This window comes from Hylobates moloch, unplaced genomic scaffold (genome assembly GCF_009828535.3).
Source record: "Hylobates moloch isolate HMO894 unplaced genomic scaffold, HMol_V3 SCAFFOLD_10, whole genome shotgun sequence".
Taxonomy (NCBI): domain Eukaryota; kingdom Metazoa; phylum Chordata; class Mammalia; order Primates; family Hylobatidae; genus Hylobates; species Hylobates moloch.
Window position 1 is genome coordinate 97,288,180 of NW_026652285.1, and position 20,903 is coordinate 97,309,082.

The window sequence follows — 20,903 nt, forward strand, 5'->3', positions numbered from 1 at the left end:
TTTGGCTGCATAAATGTCTTCTTTTGAGAAGTGTCTGTTCATGTCCTCCGCCCACTTTTTGATGGGGTTGTTTGTTTTTTTCTTGTAAATTTGTTTGAGTTCATTGTAGATTCTGGATATTAGCCCTTTGTCAGATGAGTAGGTTGCAAAAATTTTCTCCCATTCTGTAGGTTGCCTGTTCACTCTGATGATAGTTTCTTTTGCTGTGCAGAAGCTCTTTAGTTTAATGAGATCCCATTTGTCGATTTTGGCTTTTGTTGCCATTGCTTTTGGTGTTTTAGACATGAAGTCCTTCAAAGAGAATAAAATACCTAGGAATCCAACTTACAAGGGATGTGAAGGACCTCTTCAAGGAGAACTACAAACCACTGCTCAATGAAATAAAAGAGGATACAAACAAATGGAAGAACATTCCATGCTCATGGGTTGGAAGAATCAATATCGTGAAAATGGCCATACTGCCCAAGGTAATTTATAGATTCAATGCCATCCCCATCAAGCTACCAATGACTTTCTTCACAGAATTGGAAAAAACTACTTTAAAGTTCATATGGAACCAAAAAAGAGCCCGCATCGCCAAGTCAATCCTAAGCCAAAAGAACAAAGCTGGAGGCATCACGCTACCTGACTTTAAACTATACTACAAGGCTACAGTAACCAAAACAGCATGGTACTGGTACCACAACAGAGACATAGATCAATGGAACAGAACAGAGCCCTCAGAAATGATGCCGCATAGCTACAATTATCTGATCTTTGACAAACCTGACAAAAACAAGAAATGGGGAAAGGATTCCCTATTTAATAAATGGTGCTGGGAAAACTGGCTAGCCATATGTAGAAAGCTGCAACTGGATCCCTTCCTTACACCTTATACAAAAATTAATTCAAGATGGATTAAAGACTTATATGTTAGACCTAAAACCATTAAAATCCTACAAGAAAACCTAGGCAATACCATTCAGGACATAGGCGTGGGCAAGGACTTCAATCAATGACAATTTAATGGCGCCTCTGATCATGACTAATACCTGCAAGACTGATTCAGCGAGCCAGCTTACTACAGTCATCCCATGCTTCCCTTATGCCCAGCAGGATAAGAAAGACAAGAGTCAGGTGACAATCTCAGCCAAGCTTGCTGCAAACGTGCTATCTGTAGCAGACGCAGATCATATTATCGCCATGGACCTACATGTTTCTCAAATTCAGGGCTTTTTTGATAACCCAGTGGACTATTTGTATGAAGAGCCAGGTGTCCTGAAGTGGATAAGGGAGAATATCTCTGAGCAGAAGAACTGCACTATTGTTTCATCTGATGCTGGTGGAGCTAAGAGAGTGACCTCCATTGCAGACAGCATGAATGTGGACTTTGCCTTGATTCACAACGAAGGCCAATGAAGTGGACCGCATGGTGCTTGTGGGAGATGTGAAGGATCTGGTGGCCATCCTTGTGGATGACATGGTTGACACTTGTGGCACAATCTGCCATGCAGCTGACAAACTTCTCTCTGCTGGAGTCACCAGAGCTTATGCTATCTTGACTCACAGAATCTTCTCTGGTCCAGCTATTTCTCACATCAACAACGCATACTTTCAAGCAGTAGTAGTCACCAATAACATACCCCAGGAGGACAAGATGAAGCACCGCTCCAAAATACAGGTGATCAACATCTCTATGATCCTTGCAGAAGCCATCAGGAAAATTCACAATGAAGAATCCGTTTCTTACCTATTCAGTCATGTCCCTTTATAATACAGTAACTTCTGAGGCTTTTTAAGAATAAAATCCACCCCACCCCTTGTTTTCCCTTGGTATTTGATGACAAATTCAGCAGAAGACCCAGCTTGCTCCAGTGTAGCTTTCTATCTCCCACATCAGGTATATCTGAGCTTATCCGAAATGGAGAAGACGGATTGAGATTAACTGCTGGGACTTCCTATCTGCATTGTCTCATTCTGGCTTCCTTGATGATTCTGTGAGCCTTGCAGCTTTAACTATAGCTCAGCTGTTACAAGATTTCAGACTTTTGAGGATGTTGTGTGGGGGTGTTTGACTGTGATTGGAGAAGCTCAGACTACTCTGCATGTGAATGCTTCAGGGTTTTCTTTGTTGAGAACAACCAGCAACAAAGCCAACCCATGGGTGAGCAGTTCTCCCCAAGGTCTATGCTAAATTATGGCAAGAGCCCTGGGCAACCCCAAACCTAGTCCTGGTGGCTGAGCACCCTGTAAGGCAGGAGCAGGCAGTTGGGCTTGAGCAGCCATGGGGTAGGGGGTGGGGGGTGGTTGAGGGGGGAGGCAGCACAGTGCAGCAAATGTTTCTTGGGAGGAAGAAGCCTGATCCATCATCATCTGCTTGACTATGTAGCTTGGATTCTCTTTTGTACCTACTCCTTTGATTTGGCTTTACTTTCATCCATCTTGATCCTTTCCTGGCCAAATATTCTCTTGGGCCCAAATGAACACTGTACCATGGTCTTCTGGAAAGCAAATGTGCTTCCTGCTATGTAATCACTAACATTCACATTACATGATTTGCTGTAGCTTGATCTTCCTTAGCCTACTACCACTGTGGCAGTAGGTTTTAGGTGGTATCATAGTGCCTTTTGATTAATTTAAGTATTTAATTTTCATCTTCCTTCTTTGGATCTATTTGGCTTTTCAAATGAACAGAGATTTCTGTTAAAAAAAAAAAAAAAAAAAAAAAGATTGACGTAGGCCGGGCACGGTGGCTCACGCCTGTAATCCCAGCACTTTGGGAGACCAAGGTGGGCAGATGACCTGAGGTCAGGAGTTCCAGACCAGCCTCACCAGCATGGTGAAACCCTGTCTCTACTAAAAATACAAAATTAGCCAGGCATGGTGGTGCACACCTGTAATCCCAGCTACTCTGGAGGCTGAGACGGGAGATTCGCTTGAACCCAGGAGGTAGAGGTTGCAGTGAACCGAGATTGCACCATTGTACTCCAGCCTGGGCAACATGAGTGAAACTCTTGTCTCAAAAAAAAAAGATTCATGTTATTGTCTCTTGTAGAGGAAACTAATAAAGCGTCTGTATCTGTGTGATTTGAGATCTTTAAAAAAAAAAAAAAAGTATTGCCTATCTTGGTCTTGCCATTTTGTTACTTAACTACAGTACTTGAAAGGAAAGGGGCTGGCTGGGTGCGGTGGCTCACACCTATAATCCCAGCACTTTGGGAGGCTGAGGCGGGTGGATCATCTGAGGTCAGGAGTTCAAGACCAGCTTAGTCAACAAGGTGAAACCCCATCTCTACTAAGAATACAAAAATTAGCCGGGCATGGTGGCGCATGGCTGTGGACCCAGCTACTCAGGAGGCTGAGGCAGAAGAATGGCTTGAACCTGGGAGGCAGAGGTTGCAGTGAGCCAAGATCACACCACTGCACTCCAGCCTAGGTGACAGAGCAAGACTCCATCTCAATAAAAAAAAAAAAGGAAAGAACATTTACTTATACATTATTAACAAATGGATGCTGGAGTAGGTGGTAGGTGCTTTCACTGTGTCACTGTGTCATCTTATTTAACCATTAAAGAAAGACATATGTTAATAACTAAACTAGAAATTTAATATCCACCATATTTTGAGTAAGCTAGACTATAAGTTTGTTATCTAGGGCCACCATAGTTCTCTATGCAGCCCATTAGCAATCCACAAATTACTTTTCCAAAAATGTTGGCTTTACCTCATTTGTGACCTTTGCTCCAAAAAGCCAACCTGCTCCTCGGGGACTGATAGCCCAAGTATCCACATCTTCAGGATCTGACCAAACCAGATCACAAAATGCTCCTTTATGAGGAATTTCCTGATTCCGTTCGATGGTTCGAATTTGATCCAGTGTTTTGATATCAGGAGATAAACCACCATGGACACACAAAATCTGCTCATCTATTAACTAGCAAAAAAGGATAACAAAGAGTTGAACATATAACCTCAGGCATATCTAAATTCATCAATGAATACTAAAGATATCAATATGATTGAGATGACAACTAGATAAAAATATGCAATGTGTTATTGGCAGGAACATACATGAGACTTTAAAAATAGAAACTTACAGCTGCTACTGTGAGCATGTCAAAAACTTTGGTACAGTATCTCCAGGCATTAGCATTTCCATATTTGGTTTGGCACTCATCTGTGAAAGAAACAGAAGGGTTTTAATTAATGAATCTGCCAATAAAAATAAACAATATATCCAATACTAGAGCAGCCTTCAGTACAACAGAAATTCAGCTTAAACTAGGATAGCAACATATGACACATATTTAGTCCTGCTAGGACCTCCACATAGAGCCAAAAGAACGCTAGTGACTAACTATATACAGTTATATGTCCCTTAACCATGGGGATACATTCTAAAAAATGCATTGTTAGGTGATTTCATCGTTGTGTGAACATCATCGGATGTCCTTACATAAACCTAGATGGTCTAGCCTACTACACACCTAGGCAATATGATATAGCCTATTGCTCCTAGGCTATAAACTTGTGCAGCATGTAACTGTACTAAATATCATAAGGAAATAGTAACACAATGGTAAGTATTTGTGCAATAGGAATTTTTCAGCTCCGTTATATCTATGGGACCACTGTCATATATATAGTCCACCATCGACTGAAATGTCATTATGTGGCACATGACTGTATTTCCTAAGGATGTAGTATTGCTCTTCATTCCTGGAATGGACCTAAGAAGCAGCTGAAATTATTAGCCAAAATGCTATCATTAGAAGAGTTAAATACTAATTTCACACAACCTGACAGTTATGTTAATATTAGCAATTCTGGTAAACAGATAAATTTATTTAAGGAGACAATTCTAGCAGGATAAACAGATCAAACAAATTAGAGGACCCTTAGTTATAGGAGCATGAGCAATGCCTAACTCTTCTCAGGGCTAAGTTGTCTCTTCTGAGATTTTCTGCAAATTGTGCAACTAAACACTTGAGCTTCAGTGGATCACAATTGAGGACAGACTGCCAATCAGGTTCTTACAAATTCTCAGTTGAACACTCTTTCTGCTGCCTACATAGTTTTTTGCTTTTGAGACAAGGTCTCACTCTGTTGCCCAAGTTGGAATACAGTGGCACAATCAGCAGTGGCGCGATCACAGCTCACTGCGACCTCAACCACTTGGGCTCAAGCGATCCTACCACCTCAGTCTTCTGAATAGCTGAACTACAGGCACGTGCCACCATACCTGGCTAATTTTATTTCTGGTAGACATGGGGGTCTCCCTATGTTGTCCAGGCTGGTCTTGAACTCCTGAGCTCAAGCAATCCCCCTACCTCAGCCTCCCACAGTGCTGAGATTACAGATGTGAGCCACTGTACCCTGACTGTCTACGTAGTTAACAGGGTACATGCTTCTTTTGTTAACACCATGGAAGCTCTGTACTTTGGCTTCTTCCATAATTTTAGAAAAAAAAACCTGACATATCACTATTGCCTTAAGTGAAGCTGAAAATGATATAGGAAAGAAGTCTGCAGGTTATGACCAATCCCCAAGATTTTCTCAATTATATATCTCTGTGAAGCAAGATTGTTATGTAAACTTGCCATAAGAGAGCCCTAACAATGAGCTCAGGTTGCAGGCAGGGATCTTGAACTTGGCTCAATAGTAACTGCCCAGTATGTGTTTATCAGAGTGAACTGAAGGCCCAGTGTAAAGTCATATAGGGATATTTTATTCCTCGAAAATCAATATTAAGTCCTATAACAACTAAAATTATCTTATTCAAAACATATGTCATATGGCTGGACATGGTGCCTCATCCTGTAATCCCAGCACTTTCGGAGGCCGAGGTGGGCGGATCATGAGGTCAGGAAATTGAGACCATCCTGGCTAACACGGTGAAACCCTGTCTCTACTAAAAAATACAAAAACATTAGCCAGGCGTGGTGGCAGGCACCTGTAGTCCCAGCTACTTGGGAGGCTGAGGCAGGAGAATGGCATGAACCCAGTAGGCGGAGCTTGCAGTGAGCAGAGATCACACTGCACTCCAGCCTGGGTGACACAGTGAGACTCTGTCTCAAAAAAAAAAAAAAAAAAAGTCATATATTAGTCACATGTAACAATATGTATTTTATATATTATACATGTAGCATTAGTTACATATATATAGTAGGTGTGTGTGTTTTTATAACATTAGTTTTAGTATTGTTTTCACTGAGCTAATATCATAGTATATTATCCAAAATATTATTTTGCAAAAGAATCCAAAAGTTGTATTTCGATTGGTGTTTATTTTGTGAATGAAAATAAGAAGTAACTTGTAGAAAGGAGACAAATATTATCTAACTTTACACGTATTAAAAAAATTATATAAAAACAATAAATTCTCAAAATTTCTCTAACTGATAATGGCAGACAAACTGAAGAGTAAGAGAGTTCAGATCATCTTTGTTTTGTTTCGTTTAGAGACAGCCTCGCTGTCATCCAGGCTGGAGTGCAATGGTGCAATCTCGGCACACTGCAACCTCCGCCTCCTGGGTTCAAGGGATTCTCCTGCCTCAGCCTCCCAAATAGCTGGGACTACAGGCAAGCGCCACCATGCCCAGCTAATTTTTGTATTTTAAGTAGAGATGGGGTTTCACCATGTTGGCCAAGATGGTCTCGATCTCCTGACCTCGTGATCTGCCTGCCTCAGCCTCCCAAAGTGCTGGGATTACAGGCATGAGCCACCACACCCGGCCCAGCCTATCTTGATAATGAAAGAAGATAATTCAAAAATATAAAATTTAAATCTAAAGGGTTCTGCAATTAATGTTTCCAAATCTCTCAATATCTGTCTTAATTGTACTCAAGGAAAATTCAAATTCATAATCTTGACAGTTCTATTTCCCTGAATGGGCTTCCTAATAAGCTCGCTCACTCTCTCTCTCTTTCTCTCTCTCAATCAAATAAAAGTTTTAGAGAATTAGCTAGTTTGCTTTTTTTCCTTTCTTGAGACACAGTCTGGCTCAGTTGCCCAGACTGGAGTGCAATGGCGCGATCTTGGCTCATTGCAACCTCCGCCTCCTGGGTTCAATCAATTCTCCCTGCCTCAGTCTCCCGAGTAGCTGGGATTACAGGCCCCCACCACCATGCCCGGCTAAAATTTTCTTATTATTATACTTTAAGTTCTAGGGTACATGTGCATAACGTGCCGGTCTTTTACATATACGTGCCGGTCATGTTGGTGTGCTGCACCCATTAACTCGTCATTTACATTAGGTATGTCTCCTAATGCTATCCCTCCCCGCTCCCCCCACCAGTGCCTGGCTAATTTTTGTATTTTTAGTAGAGACAGGGTTTAGTTGGCCAGGCTGGTCTCGAACTCCTGACGTCAGGTGATCCGCCCGCCTTGGCCTCCCAAAGTGCTGGGATTACAGAGGTGAGCCACTGCGCCTGGTCTATTTTGCTTTTTATGACTAAGTTCTGCTTCCGATCCCTGAGGTCCTAGCATTCTCTGGAGTGAGCATACAGAGATATATGTAAAAGGATGTATAACAGCAGCTTAAAAACAACTCTAAAGTCCAATGATAGAAGAAAAACTGATACATCAATTATGGTACATCCATATGGTATATGATACAGCCATGAAAATAACATTAATAAAGTGAAAAAATCAGGTATGTCCCCATTTTAGTGTGCGTGTTTGTACATATAAACACACATAAATACACACACACACACACACAAAATAGATAAGAATGGACTCTCAAATTTGTGCAGAACATTCACCTTCAGCAGATTCTAGATTCCCACTCCAAAATATTTTGATTAATATTTTGATTAATAAATCTGTGGTGAGGCCCAGCAATCTACTTTTTTTTTTTTTTGAGACGGAGTCTCCCTATGTCGCCAGGCTGGAGTGCTGTGGCATGATCTCGGCTCATCACAAACTCCGACTCCTTGGTTCAAGCAATTCTCCTGCCTCAGCCTCCCAAGTAACTGGGATTACATGCACACACCACCATGCCCAGCTCGTTTTTGTATTTTTAGAAGAGACAGGGTTTCACCATATTGGTCAGGATGGTCTCGATCTCCTGATCTTGTGATCAGCCCGCCTCAGCCTCCCAAAGTCCTGAGATTACAGGTGTGAGCCAACCCACCCCGCCCGCAATCTACATTTTTAATGAGAACTCAGGTGATTCCAGCTACACTTTGAGGCACAGATCTAGAAAGATGCACACCAAAAAGTTAACAGTGGTCCTCTCTCGAGCATAAGATTTTCAATTGTTTGGGACGAGTGAAGGAGTGAGGATGTGGGGAAAATAATATACATAAAGCATGTGTATGACTTGTGTAGCTTTGTTTTCCAAAGAGGAAAGTAAAATAATATTCAGAATCAGAGAAATAGGAATTCTTACCATAAAATCCATAGACCTGTGTTATCTGTCTACTCTCATGATTTCCTCGCAAAAGTGTAATACGATCAGGCCATTTAGCCTTTAATGCCAGAAGGTAAGTGAAGGTCTCCAAACTATAGTAACCTCTGTCTACAAAATCACCCTGTGAAGTAAAAGTTTACAGTTACAAACAATACAATGGCCACAATATTCTTTTCAAATTATATCAAACTGCACAAACTCATAGTTCATAACTACAATAAAGAGTTACGTACCGAATTATTTGGAAATTTGATTTTAACAACAAAAAAAAATAGAGGTAAACAAACTTTTTCTATTAAATGTTTATAGAAACAAGATTTTTGATTCCAGGGAAATCTACGAGAATCTGCTGTGCCATTCTCTCAAAAACTTTCCCTGAAAAAAACCACCATTTTTTTTTCTTTTTTTGAGACAGAGTATCACTCTGTCACCCAGGCTGGAGTGCAGTGTCACAATCTCGGTTCACTGCAACCTCCACCTCCCAGGTTCAAGAGATTCTCTTGCCTCAGCCTCCTGAGTAGCTGGGATTACACACCACCACCACGCTCGGCTGATTTTTGTATTTTTTGTAGAGACGGGGGTTTCACCAGGTTGATCAGGCTGGTCTCAAACTCCTGACCTTGTGATCCACCCGCCTCGGCCTCCCACAGTGCTGGGATTATAGACGTGAGCCACCACACCGGGCAAAACCATCATTTTTTCAATCCTCTATTACCTACATTAGTCGATTTGGTCATCTGTTAACCAGTATTTTTTAAGTAATTTTTTTTTTTTTAGATGGAGTTTCACTCTTGTTGCCCAGGCTGGAGAGCAATGGCGTGATCTTGGCTCACTGCAACCTCTGCTTCCTGGGTTCAAGTGATTCTCCCACCTCAGATTCCCGAGTAGATGGGATTACAGGCACGCACCACCAAGCCCAGCTAATTTTATATACATATATTTTTTTTTAGTAGAGACGGGGTTTCTCCATGTTGGTCAGGCTGGTCTCAAACTCCTGACCTCAGGTGATCCACCTGCCTCGGCCTCCCAAAGTGCTGGGATTACAGGCGTGAGCCACTGCGCCCAGCCAAGTAATTTAATTTTTAAAAATTCAATTTTTTTTTTTTTTTTTTTTTTTAGAGATGGGGTCTCACTATGTTGCCCAGGTTGGTCTAGAACTTCTGAGCTTAAACAATCATCCCACCTCAGCCTCCCAAGTAGCTGGGACTACAGGCGTGTACCACCATGCCCAGGTAAAATAATTTTCTATTTTAAGAATTATTTTAACTGTATTGGAAGAGCTGCCTACTTGAAGAAAAAAATTTTGTAAAAGCAAATACCATAATTATAACAGCATTCTAGGTTCAGTTGTGCATTTAACAATCATATATGATAATATACTATTTACACTTCCCATTAATGTCTGACTTGGGCCAATATTACACCAATAGGAAAACAGCTGAAAGAATAGGAAAGTGGCCGGCGTGGTGGCTCACCCCTGTAATCCCAGCACTTTGGGAGGCCAAGGCAGGCTCCGAGGTGGGCGGATCACGAGTTCAAGAGATCCAGACCATCCTGGCCAACATGGTGAAACCTTGTCTCTACTAAAAATACAAAAATTAGCTGGGCATGGTGGCGCGTGCCTGTAATCCCAGCTACTCGGGAGGCTGAGGCAAGAGAATCGCTTGAACCTGGGAGGTGGAGGTTACAGTAAGCCAATCGCACCACTGCACTCCAGCCTGGCAACGGAGCGAGACTCCGTCTCAAAAAAAAAAATAAGTGACCCAGAAACTTTCAGAAGGAAAGATAATGAGAGAAGGATCCAGAAAAAGTTCAACAGTAACATTACATTCCAAAAGAAAAGCAAACATCTATAGCAAATGTGTATGTGTGTATATTCATCCATCCATAGATTAAAAAGAGATAAAAATGAATGCTCGAAAAGTTTGAATAAATAATAGTCAATTGAAGATTTATGCCTTAAACCAGGGGTTCTGGGTTATTTTTTACGCCCAACCATTATTGACAGCTACAACCCAACCCAATCTACAGTGGCTTACTAAGGCAATTAACTAGAGGACATAGTTAAATGTAGAAAAGTATACAATCACCTTGATATGGTTTGGCTGTGTCCCCACCCAAATCTCATCTTGAATTCCCACATGCTGTGGGAGGGACTCGATGGAAAGTAATTGAATCATGGGGGCAAGTCTTTCCTGTGCTGTTCTCATGACAGTAAGTCTCATGAGATCTGATGGTTTTAAAAACAAGAGATCCCTGCACAGTCTCTCTCCCTTTGCCTGCCGCCATCCACGTAAGATGTGACTTGGTCCTCCTTGCCTTCTGCATGATTGTGAGGCCTCTCCAGCCATGTGAAACTGTAAGTCCATTAAACCTCTTCTGTAAAGTGCCCAGTCTCAAGTATGTCTTTATCAGCGGCAAGAAAACGGACTAATACACACCTTTTCATATACTGAAATAGGGACTGTCACATGGTAAAGAATTATTATGCAATTTACATTTAGTAAGTCAGATCCTTTCCACTTTAAACAAGCACTTGATATCACTGGTGTTTACATACCATAAATATGTAGTTTGTGTCAGGAACCTGACCTCCAGTTCTGAACAGTTCACAAAGGTCATAAAACTATAAAAGAAATGCAATATATGCTGATTACAAATTCCTGTTAAGAAGCAAAGCAACAAAACTGAGAGTGAAATGTGTAAAGAAGCAGCTAAGAGGACTCTAAATATTTACATTTTTAAGAAATAAAGTGTAAGCCAAACTGCCAAGCACACAGTTCTCAAGCCTAAAAAAAGCACTAAATAAAGCTCAGTTACCATAAAGTCACTCCTAGATTATCATCATAGGCTTCCCTTTCTCATTTTCTTTCATACATCTCCCCATCTATCTCTTGAGAATTCTGACATCCTTTATCAATTGTCTAATTTCTCAGTAAGCTAATCTAACAGCCCACCCAAATTCTGTATCTATTTTAATGAGACAAAAGATTACGGAAACAAGTGGATACCTCTTTTTCTTCCAAACTGAACTTACATGACACTTCACAGTGTCATATAGAGATCTTCCCAATTTCTACAGTTAGAGTTATATACCCTCAGGCTCCACAGCCATGGAGTGTCTTCTCAATGATCAGTTAAAAAAAATTATATATTTCATTATATTTTTTGTTTTTTGTTTTAAGACAGGGTTTGGCTCTGTTACCCAGGCCAGAATGCAGTGGTGCAATCACAACTCACTGCAGCCACAAATGCCTGGGCTCAAGCGATCCTCCTACCTTGCCCTCCTCAGTAGCTAGGACCACAGTTACACACCACCATGCCCAGCAGATTTTTATAGAGACAGGGTCTCGCTTTTTTGCCCAAGCTGGTCTCAAACTACTGGCCTCAGGCAATCCTCCCACCCCAGTCTCCCAAAGTGCTGGGATTACAAGTGTGATCCATGACACCCAATCATATTTCATCATATTTCTATTTGACTGAAATTTGGTAACTGGCAAATTGTGCATTTGTCAAATGTCAGTCAACTAGATTATTATCCTAGCCCTAATTTCCAAAGAAAGCATTACAGTTTTTCTGGAAAAAAAAATAATTTCGGATTAAGGGAATTGACTACAATACATTGGACCAACTACAACTAACAACTTCTAACACATTCATCTTTTACACTTGAAATAAAATTACTATTTAAACTTTTAACACTTAATAGGAATCTTAGTCAAAGTGAAGTGAAAGTGAAATGTTAACTACTGAAAGAAATAAAGTAACACCTTTTATAACAATGTTCTTTAAGTCTAAAAAGTCAGACAAAAAAAAAAAAAAACTTTAGGAAGCTTAATATAAAATGTATCTATCTTCGGAAAATTAGCTAACAGGCCGGGCTGCTCACACCTGTAATCCTGGAACTTTGGGAGCTCACGCCTGTAATCCCAGCACACTGGGAGTCCCAGGCAGGCAGATCACTTGAGGTCAGGAGTTCAAGACCAGCTTAGCCAACACGGTGAAACCCCCGTCTCTACTAAAAATACAAAAATTATCCAGGGGTGGTGGCCTGCACCTGTAATCCCAGCTACTTGGGAGGCTGAGGCACAAGAATTGCTTGAGCCCAGGAGGCAGAGGTTGCAGTGAGCCAAGATCATGCCACTACACTCCAGCCTGGGCAACAGAGCAAGATTCTGTCTCAAAAAAAAAAAAAAAAAAAAAAGTGTTATGGTCCGGGCACAGTGGCTCACACTTGTAATCCCAGCATTGTGGAAGGCCGAGGCAGGTGGATCACCTGAGGTCAGGAGCTCGAGACCAGCCGGGTCCAACATGGTGAAACCCTGTCTCTACTAAAAATACAAAAATTAGCTAAGCATCTTGGTGGGCACCTGTAATCAATCCCTGCTATTCAGGAGGCTGAGGCAGGAGAATCACTTGAACCTGAGAGGTGGAGGCTGCAGTAAGCCAAGATCACGCCACTGCACTCTAGCCTGGGTGACAGAGCAAGACTCCATCTCAAAAAAAAACAAAAAACAAAAAAAGTGGGCCAAGCACAGAGGCTCATGCCTGTAATTCCAGCAATTTGGGAGGCCGAGGTGGGTGGATCACCTGAGGTCAGGAGTTCGAGACCAGCCTGGCCAACATGGCAAAACCCAGTCTCTACTAAAAATACAAAAATTAGCCAGGCATGGCGGCGGGCACCTGTAGTCCCAGCTACCTCAGGAGGCTGAGGCAGGAGAATCACTTAAACCTAGGAGACGGAGGTTACAGTGAGCCAGGATGGTGCCACTGCATTCCAGCCTGGATGACACAGCTAGACTTCGTCTCAAAAAAAAAAAAAAAAAAGTGTTATGACATCATTTAAAATATCAAAAGAAACAGCCTTCATGACTAACATAAGCGAATATCTTAAATTAAGATCTAGCAACTCAAGGACCTTATGAGGCCATGAATAATAATTATGACGAAAACCATGTAGCAAAATGCAAAAATTATTAGGGAAAAGAATGGAACACAAAACTTTAACTATACAATTCTATTATGCAAAAAATTGAGTAGGTATATACACAAAGTCAGGAAGTGAACATTAAAAAGTTTTGTAAGTCAGTTTTTTAATAAAAATATGGTAGAAGAGTATCCTTAAACTTTTCTATTGATGTTTACAGATATCTGTTTTTTGTTTTGTTTTGTTTTTTTGAGACAGAGTCTCACTCTGTTGCCCAGGCTGGAATGCAATGGTGCAATCTCGGCTCACTGCATCCTCCGCCTCCCAGGTTCAAGTGATTCTCCTGCCTCAGCCTCCTGAGTAGCTGGGATTACAGGCACGCGCCAACAGCCCCAGCTAATTTTTGTATTTTTAGTAGAGATGGGGTTTCACCATGGCCAGGTATCTGTTCTTAAACAAAAGCTTTTAAAGTTTGCATTTACCAGACACACATGTAGGTGATTAAATATTCTGTGTCAGTGATACATAGGTTCCCATTTCTCGAGAACTTGGGCAATTCTGTTTTTTGTTTTTTTTTTTTGAGATGGAGTTTCATTCTTGTTGTCCAGGCTGGAGTGCAATGGCACGATCTCAGCTCACTGCAACCTCCACCTCCTGGGTTCAAGTGATTTTCCTGCCTCAGCCTTCCAAGTAGCTAGGATTACAGGTACCTGCCACCGCATCCCCGCTAATTTTTGTATTTTTAGTAAAAATGGGGTTTCACCATGTTGGCCAGGCAGATCTCAAACTCCTGACCTCAGGTGATCCACCCGCTTTGGTTTCCCAAATGCTAGGATTACAGACGTGAGCCACCGCACCCGGCCCTATTTTCATCCTACATTACCAGACACCTACCTCATTGTCAAATAATATCTACTATCTACTCTATGTCTCTCCCTCGCTTTTTTTTTTTTTTTTTTTTTTTTTTTTTTGAGACAGAGTCTCACTCTGTTACCCAGCCTGGAGACCAGTGGTGCAATCTCAGCTCACTGCTGCCTCTGGCTCCTGGGTTCAAGCAATCCTCCTGCCTCAGCCTCCCAAGTAGCTGGGACTACAGGCACATGCCACTACACCTGCCTAATTTTTGTATTTTTTTGTAGAGAAAGGGTTTCGCCACATTGGCCAGGCTGGTCTTAAACCCCTCACCTCAGGTAATCTGCCCGCCTCAGCCTCCCAAAGTGCTAGGATTACAGGCGTGAGCCACTGCACCCAGCTACTCTATGTTTTTCATATTTCAGATACTCTGCTCCCATTTTAAACCAAAAACAATCTTGAGAAGTAGATTTTTTTCTTTAATTATCATTATTTTTGAGATGGAGGCTCACTATATTGCCCAGGTTGGTCTCAAACTTTTGGGATCAAGCAATCCTCCCACCTCAGCCTCCTGAGTAGCTGGAACTACAGGTAGGTACCACTTTACCCAGCCTGGAAAGTGGATTTTTTTTTTTTGAGATGGAGTCTCGCTCTGTCACCTAGACTGGAGTGCAGTGGCGTGATCTTGGCTTACTGCAACCTCCACCTCCCAGGTTCACGTCATTCTCCTGCCTCAGCCGCCCGAGTAGCTGAGACTACAGGCATGTGCCACCATACCCAGCTAATTTTTGTGTTTTTAGTAGAGACGGGGTTTCACCGTGTTGGCCAGGATGGTCTTGATCTCTTGACCTCGTGATCCGCCCGCCTCGGCCTCCCACAGTGCTGGGATTACACGCTTAAGCCACCGCACCCGGCTGGGAAGTGGAATTTTTTTTTTTATCAGCGGCAAGGAAACATCCAGTCTGCCCAGTAGTTCTCAAACTTTTTGGTTTCAGGATTCATTTGTGATCTTAAAAACCAGAGGTCCTCAAAATCTTTTATGTAAGTTTTACAAATCAATATTTACCATATTAGAGATTAAAACTCAGAAGTTTTAAATATTTAAATGAATTTTTAAAAATTAATAACATAGGCCAGGCACGGTGACTCACACCTGTAATCCCAGCTACTTGGGAGGCTGAGGCAGGAGAATCGCTTGAACCAGGAGGCAGAGGTTGCAGTGAGCTGAGATCACACCATTGCACTGCAGTCTGGGTGACAAGAGTGAAACTCCCATCTCAAAAAAAAAAATCAATAACATACCCATCAAAAAGTATCACAAACACATTTTAATGAAAAATTAACTTTTCCAAAACAAAAAAATTGTTTAGTGAAAGGAGAATTCACATTGTTTTACATTTTCACAAATCTCTTTAATGTCTGGCTAAATAGAACATGGTTAGTCTTAGAACTTGCCTCTGGATTCAGTCTGTTGGGAATATACTAAGTAAAGCAGATGAAGAAAATCCAGCTTCACAAAGATATGCAGTTACAAAAGGAGGGAGTATTTTAATAACATTTTCGGTAACTGTGCATATTCTTTAAATACTGTACCAAAATTTGACAAGTGGCAGTTTACGACACTTAAAAGTTAATCGCAATATGAAATTTGAAACCGTAACAGTAATCTTCTGCTTTTTTTTTTTTTTTGGAGACAGGGTCTCTCCCTGTTGTCCAGGCTGGAGTACAGTGGCACATTCTCGGCTCAGTGCAACCTCCACCTCCCAGGTTCAAGCAATTCTCATGCCTCAGCCACCTAAGTAGCCGAGATTACAGGCACATACCCCCACACCTGGGCAATTTTTGTATTTTTAGTAGAGACAGGGTTTCACCATGTTGCTCAGGCTGGTCTCAAACTCCTGGGCTCAAGCGATCAGCTTGCCACGGCCTCCCAAAGTGCTAGGATTGCAGGTGTGAGTCACCAGGCCTGGCCTATAATAGTGATCTTTCATACTCTGTTACATTTGTTATCTTACACTTTGAGTAAATGGTAAACTAGTAATTTGAAAAATGAAAATGACATTGCATTTTATATCATCAAAAAACCATATTTGTTAATATCACTGCTCATCTCATCTCAGGAAAGTCTTTTAAGTGTCGGAAACTGTTAGCGCCGTAGTGGTGGACTCAGATTTTCCAAAATTCCAATTTTTCATTAGTAAATTCAAATTTTGTCATTGGCAACAAATACCGTCAATTGTTCTCCTTGAAGTGACTGGCCCACTTCCTTCGCTTTTGCAAATATAGTTGCCAAATACCCAAGTCTAAATAATCACAGTTTGTTAGTCATTCTCAAGTAAAAATAGTGTTCCATAAAAAAGCAGTTAACTCATGACTCAAAGAATTTCACAAGTATTTTTCTTTTCTTTTTTCTTTTTTTTTTGAGCAGAGTCTCGCTCTGTCACCCAGGCTGGAGTGCAATAGTGAGATCTCAGCTTACTGCAACATCCACCTCCCGGGTTCAAGTAATTTTCCCTGCCTTAGTCCCTGAGTAGCTGGGATTACAGGCACCCACCACCACACCTGGCAAATTTTTGTATTTTTTAGTAAAGATGGTGTTTTGCCATGTTGGCCAGGCTGATCTTGAACTCCTGACCTCAGGTGATCTGCCCATCTTGGCCTTCCAAAGTGCTGGGATTACAGGTGTGAGCCACCGTGCCCAACCCACAACTACTTTTCCTTGAGTAAACTATCTTTCTTCAGCATGCAGTAGATATGCTTTATGCATACTTCCCATTTCATCACACAGATTTTTTTCTTTTTCTTTTTAAATGGGGTCTCACTCTGTTGCCCAGGCTGGAGTGCAGTGGCACAATAATAGCTGACTACAGCCTCAAACTCCTGGGCTCAAGCAATGCTCCCACCTTAGCCTCTTGAGGGGCTAGGACTTACAGACTCACACCACCAAGCCTGGCTAACTTTTTTCTTTTTAATATTTTTAGAGATGGGGGCCAGGTGCAGCGGCTCACACCTGTAGTCCCAGCACTCTGGGAGGCTGAGGCAAGTGGATCACAAGAGGCCAGGAGTTCGAGACCAGCCTGGCCAACAGGGCAAAATCCCATCTCCACTAAAAATACAAAAATCAGCCAGGCGTGGTGGTGCATGCCTGTAGTCCCAGCTACTTGGGATGCTGAGGCACAAGAATCACTTGAACCCAGGAGCAGAGGCTGCATTGAACTGAGATCACACCACTGCACTCCAGCTTGGGTGACAGAGTGAGACCCTGTCCAAAAAAAAAACAAGAAATAAAAAAAAGGCCAGGCATGGTGGCTCATGCCTGTAATCCCAGCACTTTGGGAGGCCAAGAGAGGAGGATCACATGAGGTCAGGGGTTCAAGACCAGCCTCGGCAACATGGAGAAATCCCATCTCAACTAAAAATACAAAAAATTAGTCAGGCGTGGTGGCACATGCCTGTAAATCTCAGCTACTCAGGAGGCTGAGGCAGGAGAATTGCTTGAACCCGGGAGGCAGAGGTTGCCGTGAGCCAGGATCGTGCCATTGCACTCCAGCCTGGATAACAACAGTGAAACTCTGTCTCAAAAAAAAAAAAAAATTTTTTTTTTTTAGAGATGGGGAGTCTCAGGCCGGATACAGTGGCTCACGCCTGTAATCCCAGCACTTCGGGAGGCCAAGGCAGGTGGATCACCTGAGGTCAGGAGTTTGAGATGGGGGGGGGGGGGGGGTCTCATTTGGTTGCCCGGGCTGGTCTTGAACCCATGGCTTCAAGCAATCCTCCCACCTCAGCCTCCCAAAGTGCTGGGATTATAGGCATGAGCCATCATGCCCAGCCAGACTTTTCAAATAATGGATATTCTAAAGGATTGAGAGTTAAGGGAAACTGGCATTTTATTTTACTGTGCAGGCATGTTGGTGAAGAACTCAATGATAATCAGCATATTCTAGTGTCATTCCCTTGATTCATGCTAAGGCACGAGCAGTTTTACCCTCCATTGCCTCTGTACCACCTTAGAGACCCAAGGGTCCACAGGCCACACTTAACAAATTTGTGAGCTAGCTGAAATGGCTTCTCAAACAACTAATATATAGCCAAGCCAGGATTTAAACCAAGTTGTATCTGACACTGAAATCTATAACTCCTCACTATATTACACAGCTTCAATGCTTCTCAGCACAACATGCTTGCTAACATGTTTATTCATACTGATAACCCAATCCTGCAATTCCAGAACAGGCCCCAGAAGAAGATAAGTCCCAAAGGATACATTTTACATTGTATTTAATCAGTCAATAGCTATTTAGAGGCTCAAATCCCATGTTTCTGATTAGCACTCTTTTGTTTGTTTGTTTTTCGTTTTTTTTGAGACGGAGTTTCGCTCTTGTTGCCCAGGCTGGAGTGCAATGGCGTGATCTCGGCTCACCACAACCTCCGCCTCCCAGGTTCAAGCAATTCTCCTGCCTCAGCCTCCTGAGGAGCTGGGATTACAGGCACCTGCCACCACACCTGGATAATTTTTGTATTTTTAGTAGAGACGGGGTTTCACCATGTTTGCCAGGATAGTCTCGATCTCTTGACCTCGTGATCCACCCACCTCAGCCTCCCAAAGTGCTGGGATTACAGGCATGAGCCACCGCGCCCGGCTTTTTTTTTTTTTTTTTTTTGAGACAGAGTCTCACTCTATTGCCCAGGCTGGGGTGCAATGGCATGATCTCGGCTCACTGCAACCTCTGCCTCCCAGGTTCTAGCGATTCTCCTGCCTCAGCCTCCCGAGTAGCTGGGATTACAGGCACGCACCACCACACCTGGCTAATTTTTGTATTTTCAGTAGAGACGGGGTTTCACCATGTTGGCTGGGCTGGTCTTGAACTCCTGACCTTGTGATCTGCCCGCCTTAGCCTCCCAAAGTGCTGGGATTACAGGCGTGAGCCACTGTGCCTGGAACAATTGTTTTTAAGGAACATATACAACATAAACAATTGTTCACGGTTTGGTGGTGGTCTTAAAATAACATGTACAAAAGAAACCCAAATTAGTTTCAAATCTCAATTTGCCCTGTAGTGACTGTGTGTGAGTTTGGGCTATTTCTCTTCAATCTTTCAGTCTCCCTTTCATTGTCTACAAAATAATCCTATCTCACAGGACTTTGGGAAAAAACTGACAAAGAATATGTGAAAAAGTACTTTGTTAACCTCAAAACACAAGATAAATGTTAGCAAAAACTGCACATTTGACTGAAGGTATATATAATACAAAAGTTCAATTTTATGCTTCCAATTTTAGTAGTTCGAGGTTGGTCTCTAACTTTCTGACCTTTGATCATGGCTGTACTTCACATCTTAAAAAGTCTACAACTGGGGGAAACACTACACTGGGGGAAAACATGACTTGTTTTATTCCAGTTTTCAGGAATGTGTTAAGACACTGCTTATATTAATATCCTTTATGTTAGCAAAATACAAATGTTTATTTTGAGAGAGAAGTTACATGGAAATTTTAGGAAATCAATTCCTAAAGTCTACTCTAAAGAACTGTAATTTTAACAATCAAAGATGACATAATGGGACCTCTATCTAGGAGGTGATGACATGCAAGTGTCAGATTTTTTTATAATCTCAACAATCCAGAAAACACCTTGAAAAACCAAAAGAAAATCAGCCTGTAAGTAAGTAGCCAAAACAAGACTTTACTTGTGGAGCAGCCCCTAATAAGAGTCAATTTACACACATTTCTGCTCATGTACACAGTCATATTTAAGGCACGGAAATTGCACAGGCAACAGTAAGTCCTGTTGGCATCCTTTAAAGACTATATTGTTTGCAATGTATTATTAAGTCTTACAGCCCCAACTACAGTGTATGCATACAGCACTCTATGAGTAATCTGTTCAGCTTTCATTTCCCAGCGAAAAAATTCTACAAATATACATGAGACTAAACACTGACAACAGAATCTAAATATGAGGTATGCCCCTCCTGTTACTGCTTTGAAATTCTTTTTTTTTTTTTAGATGGAGTCTTGCTCTGTTGCCCAGGCTGGAGTGCAGTGGTGTGGTCTTGGCTCACTGCAACCTTCACCTCCCAGGTTCAAGAGATTCTCCTGCCTCAGCCTCCTGAGTAGCTGGGATTACAGGCACGCGTCACCATGCCCAGCTAATTTTTTTGTATTTTCAGTAGAGACAGGGTTTCACCATGTTGGTCAGGCTAGTATCAAACTCCTGACCTCACAATCCACCTGCCTCAGCCACCCAAAGTGCTGAGATCACAGGCGTGAGCCACCATGCCCGGCACTGCTTTGAAATTCTTACACCCAGCAGATGAAAAATTGAGCTAAATATTTTCTAGCTCATTCATCAATGATTTGCTGTGACATCATGCACCAACAATTTTATTTTTCTGTACCTTTGCTATTCTCATTCCCACTAAAGAAATGATAAATTTTCAACAATATATGACAGGAGAACAGAAATGAACTGAATGAAAAAAGTGCCTAACATCAAAACATCTCCTGTTAATCATAGTTATTATGAGCAGTATGTGTTTGTACTTTATATCTTCTATCTACCCCCAACCCCACCATTCCACAGAAAACTAATGCTGCATTATTCACTTCACGAATGTAATTATCAACAAATTCCATCACTAATTTGACCACTGCTTTTATTCACCAAAAATGTAAACCAGGAATCATTAGTGTTACAGAGACTGAGGCAACCTAGCTTACCACCAGTTG

General features: G+C 41.9%; 1 protein-coding gene and 1 pseudogene across 4 annotated transcripts in view; one reads left to right on the top strand and one right to left on the bottom strand.

The window, feature by feature from the left end:
* PPP6C (protein phosphatase 6 catalytic subunit) overlaps positions 1-20,903 on the bottom strand; it is a 45,463-nt gene that overhangs the window by 1,434 nt on the left and 23,126 nt on the right. For 3 of the 4 annotated variants that reach the window (XM_032165117.2, XM_058445228.1, XM_058445229.1), the window contains exons 3-6: positions 10,956-11,021; positions 8,375-8,516; positions 4,076-4,155; positions 3,703-3,912 (exon numbers count right to left, since the gene is read on the bottom strand). In XM_032165117.2, the coding sequence (XP_032021008.1) occupies positions 3,703-3,912; positions 4,076-4,155; positions 8,375-8,516; positions 10,956-11,021 (498 nt within the window). The remainder of the gene's footprint in view (positions 1-3,702; positions 3,913-4,075; positions 4,156-8,374; positions 8,517-10,955; positions 11,022-20,903) is intronic. The other variant, XM_032165118.2, reaches the window with a different exon arrangement.
* Positions 997-1,785, top strand: LOC116475657 (ribose-phosphate pyrophosphokinase 1-like; annotated as a pseudogene).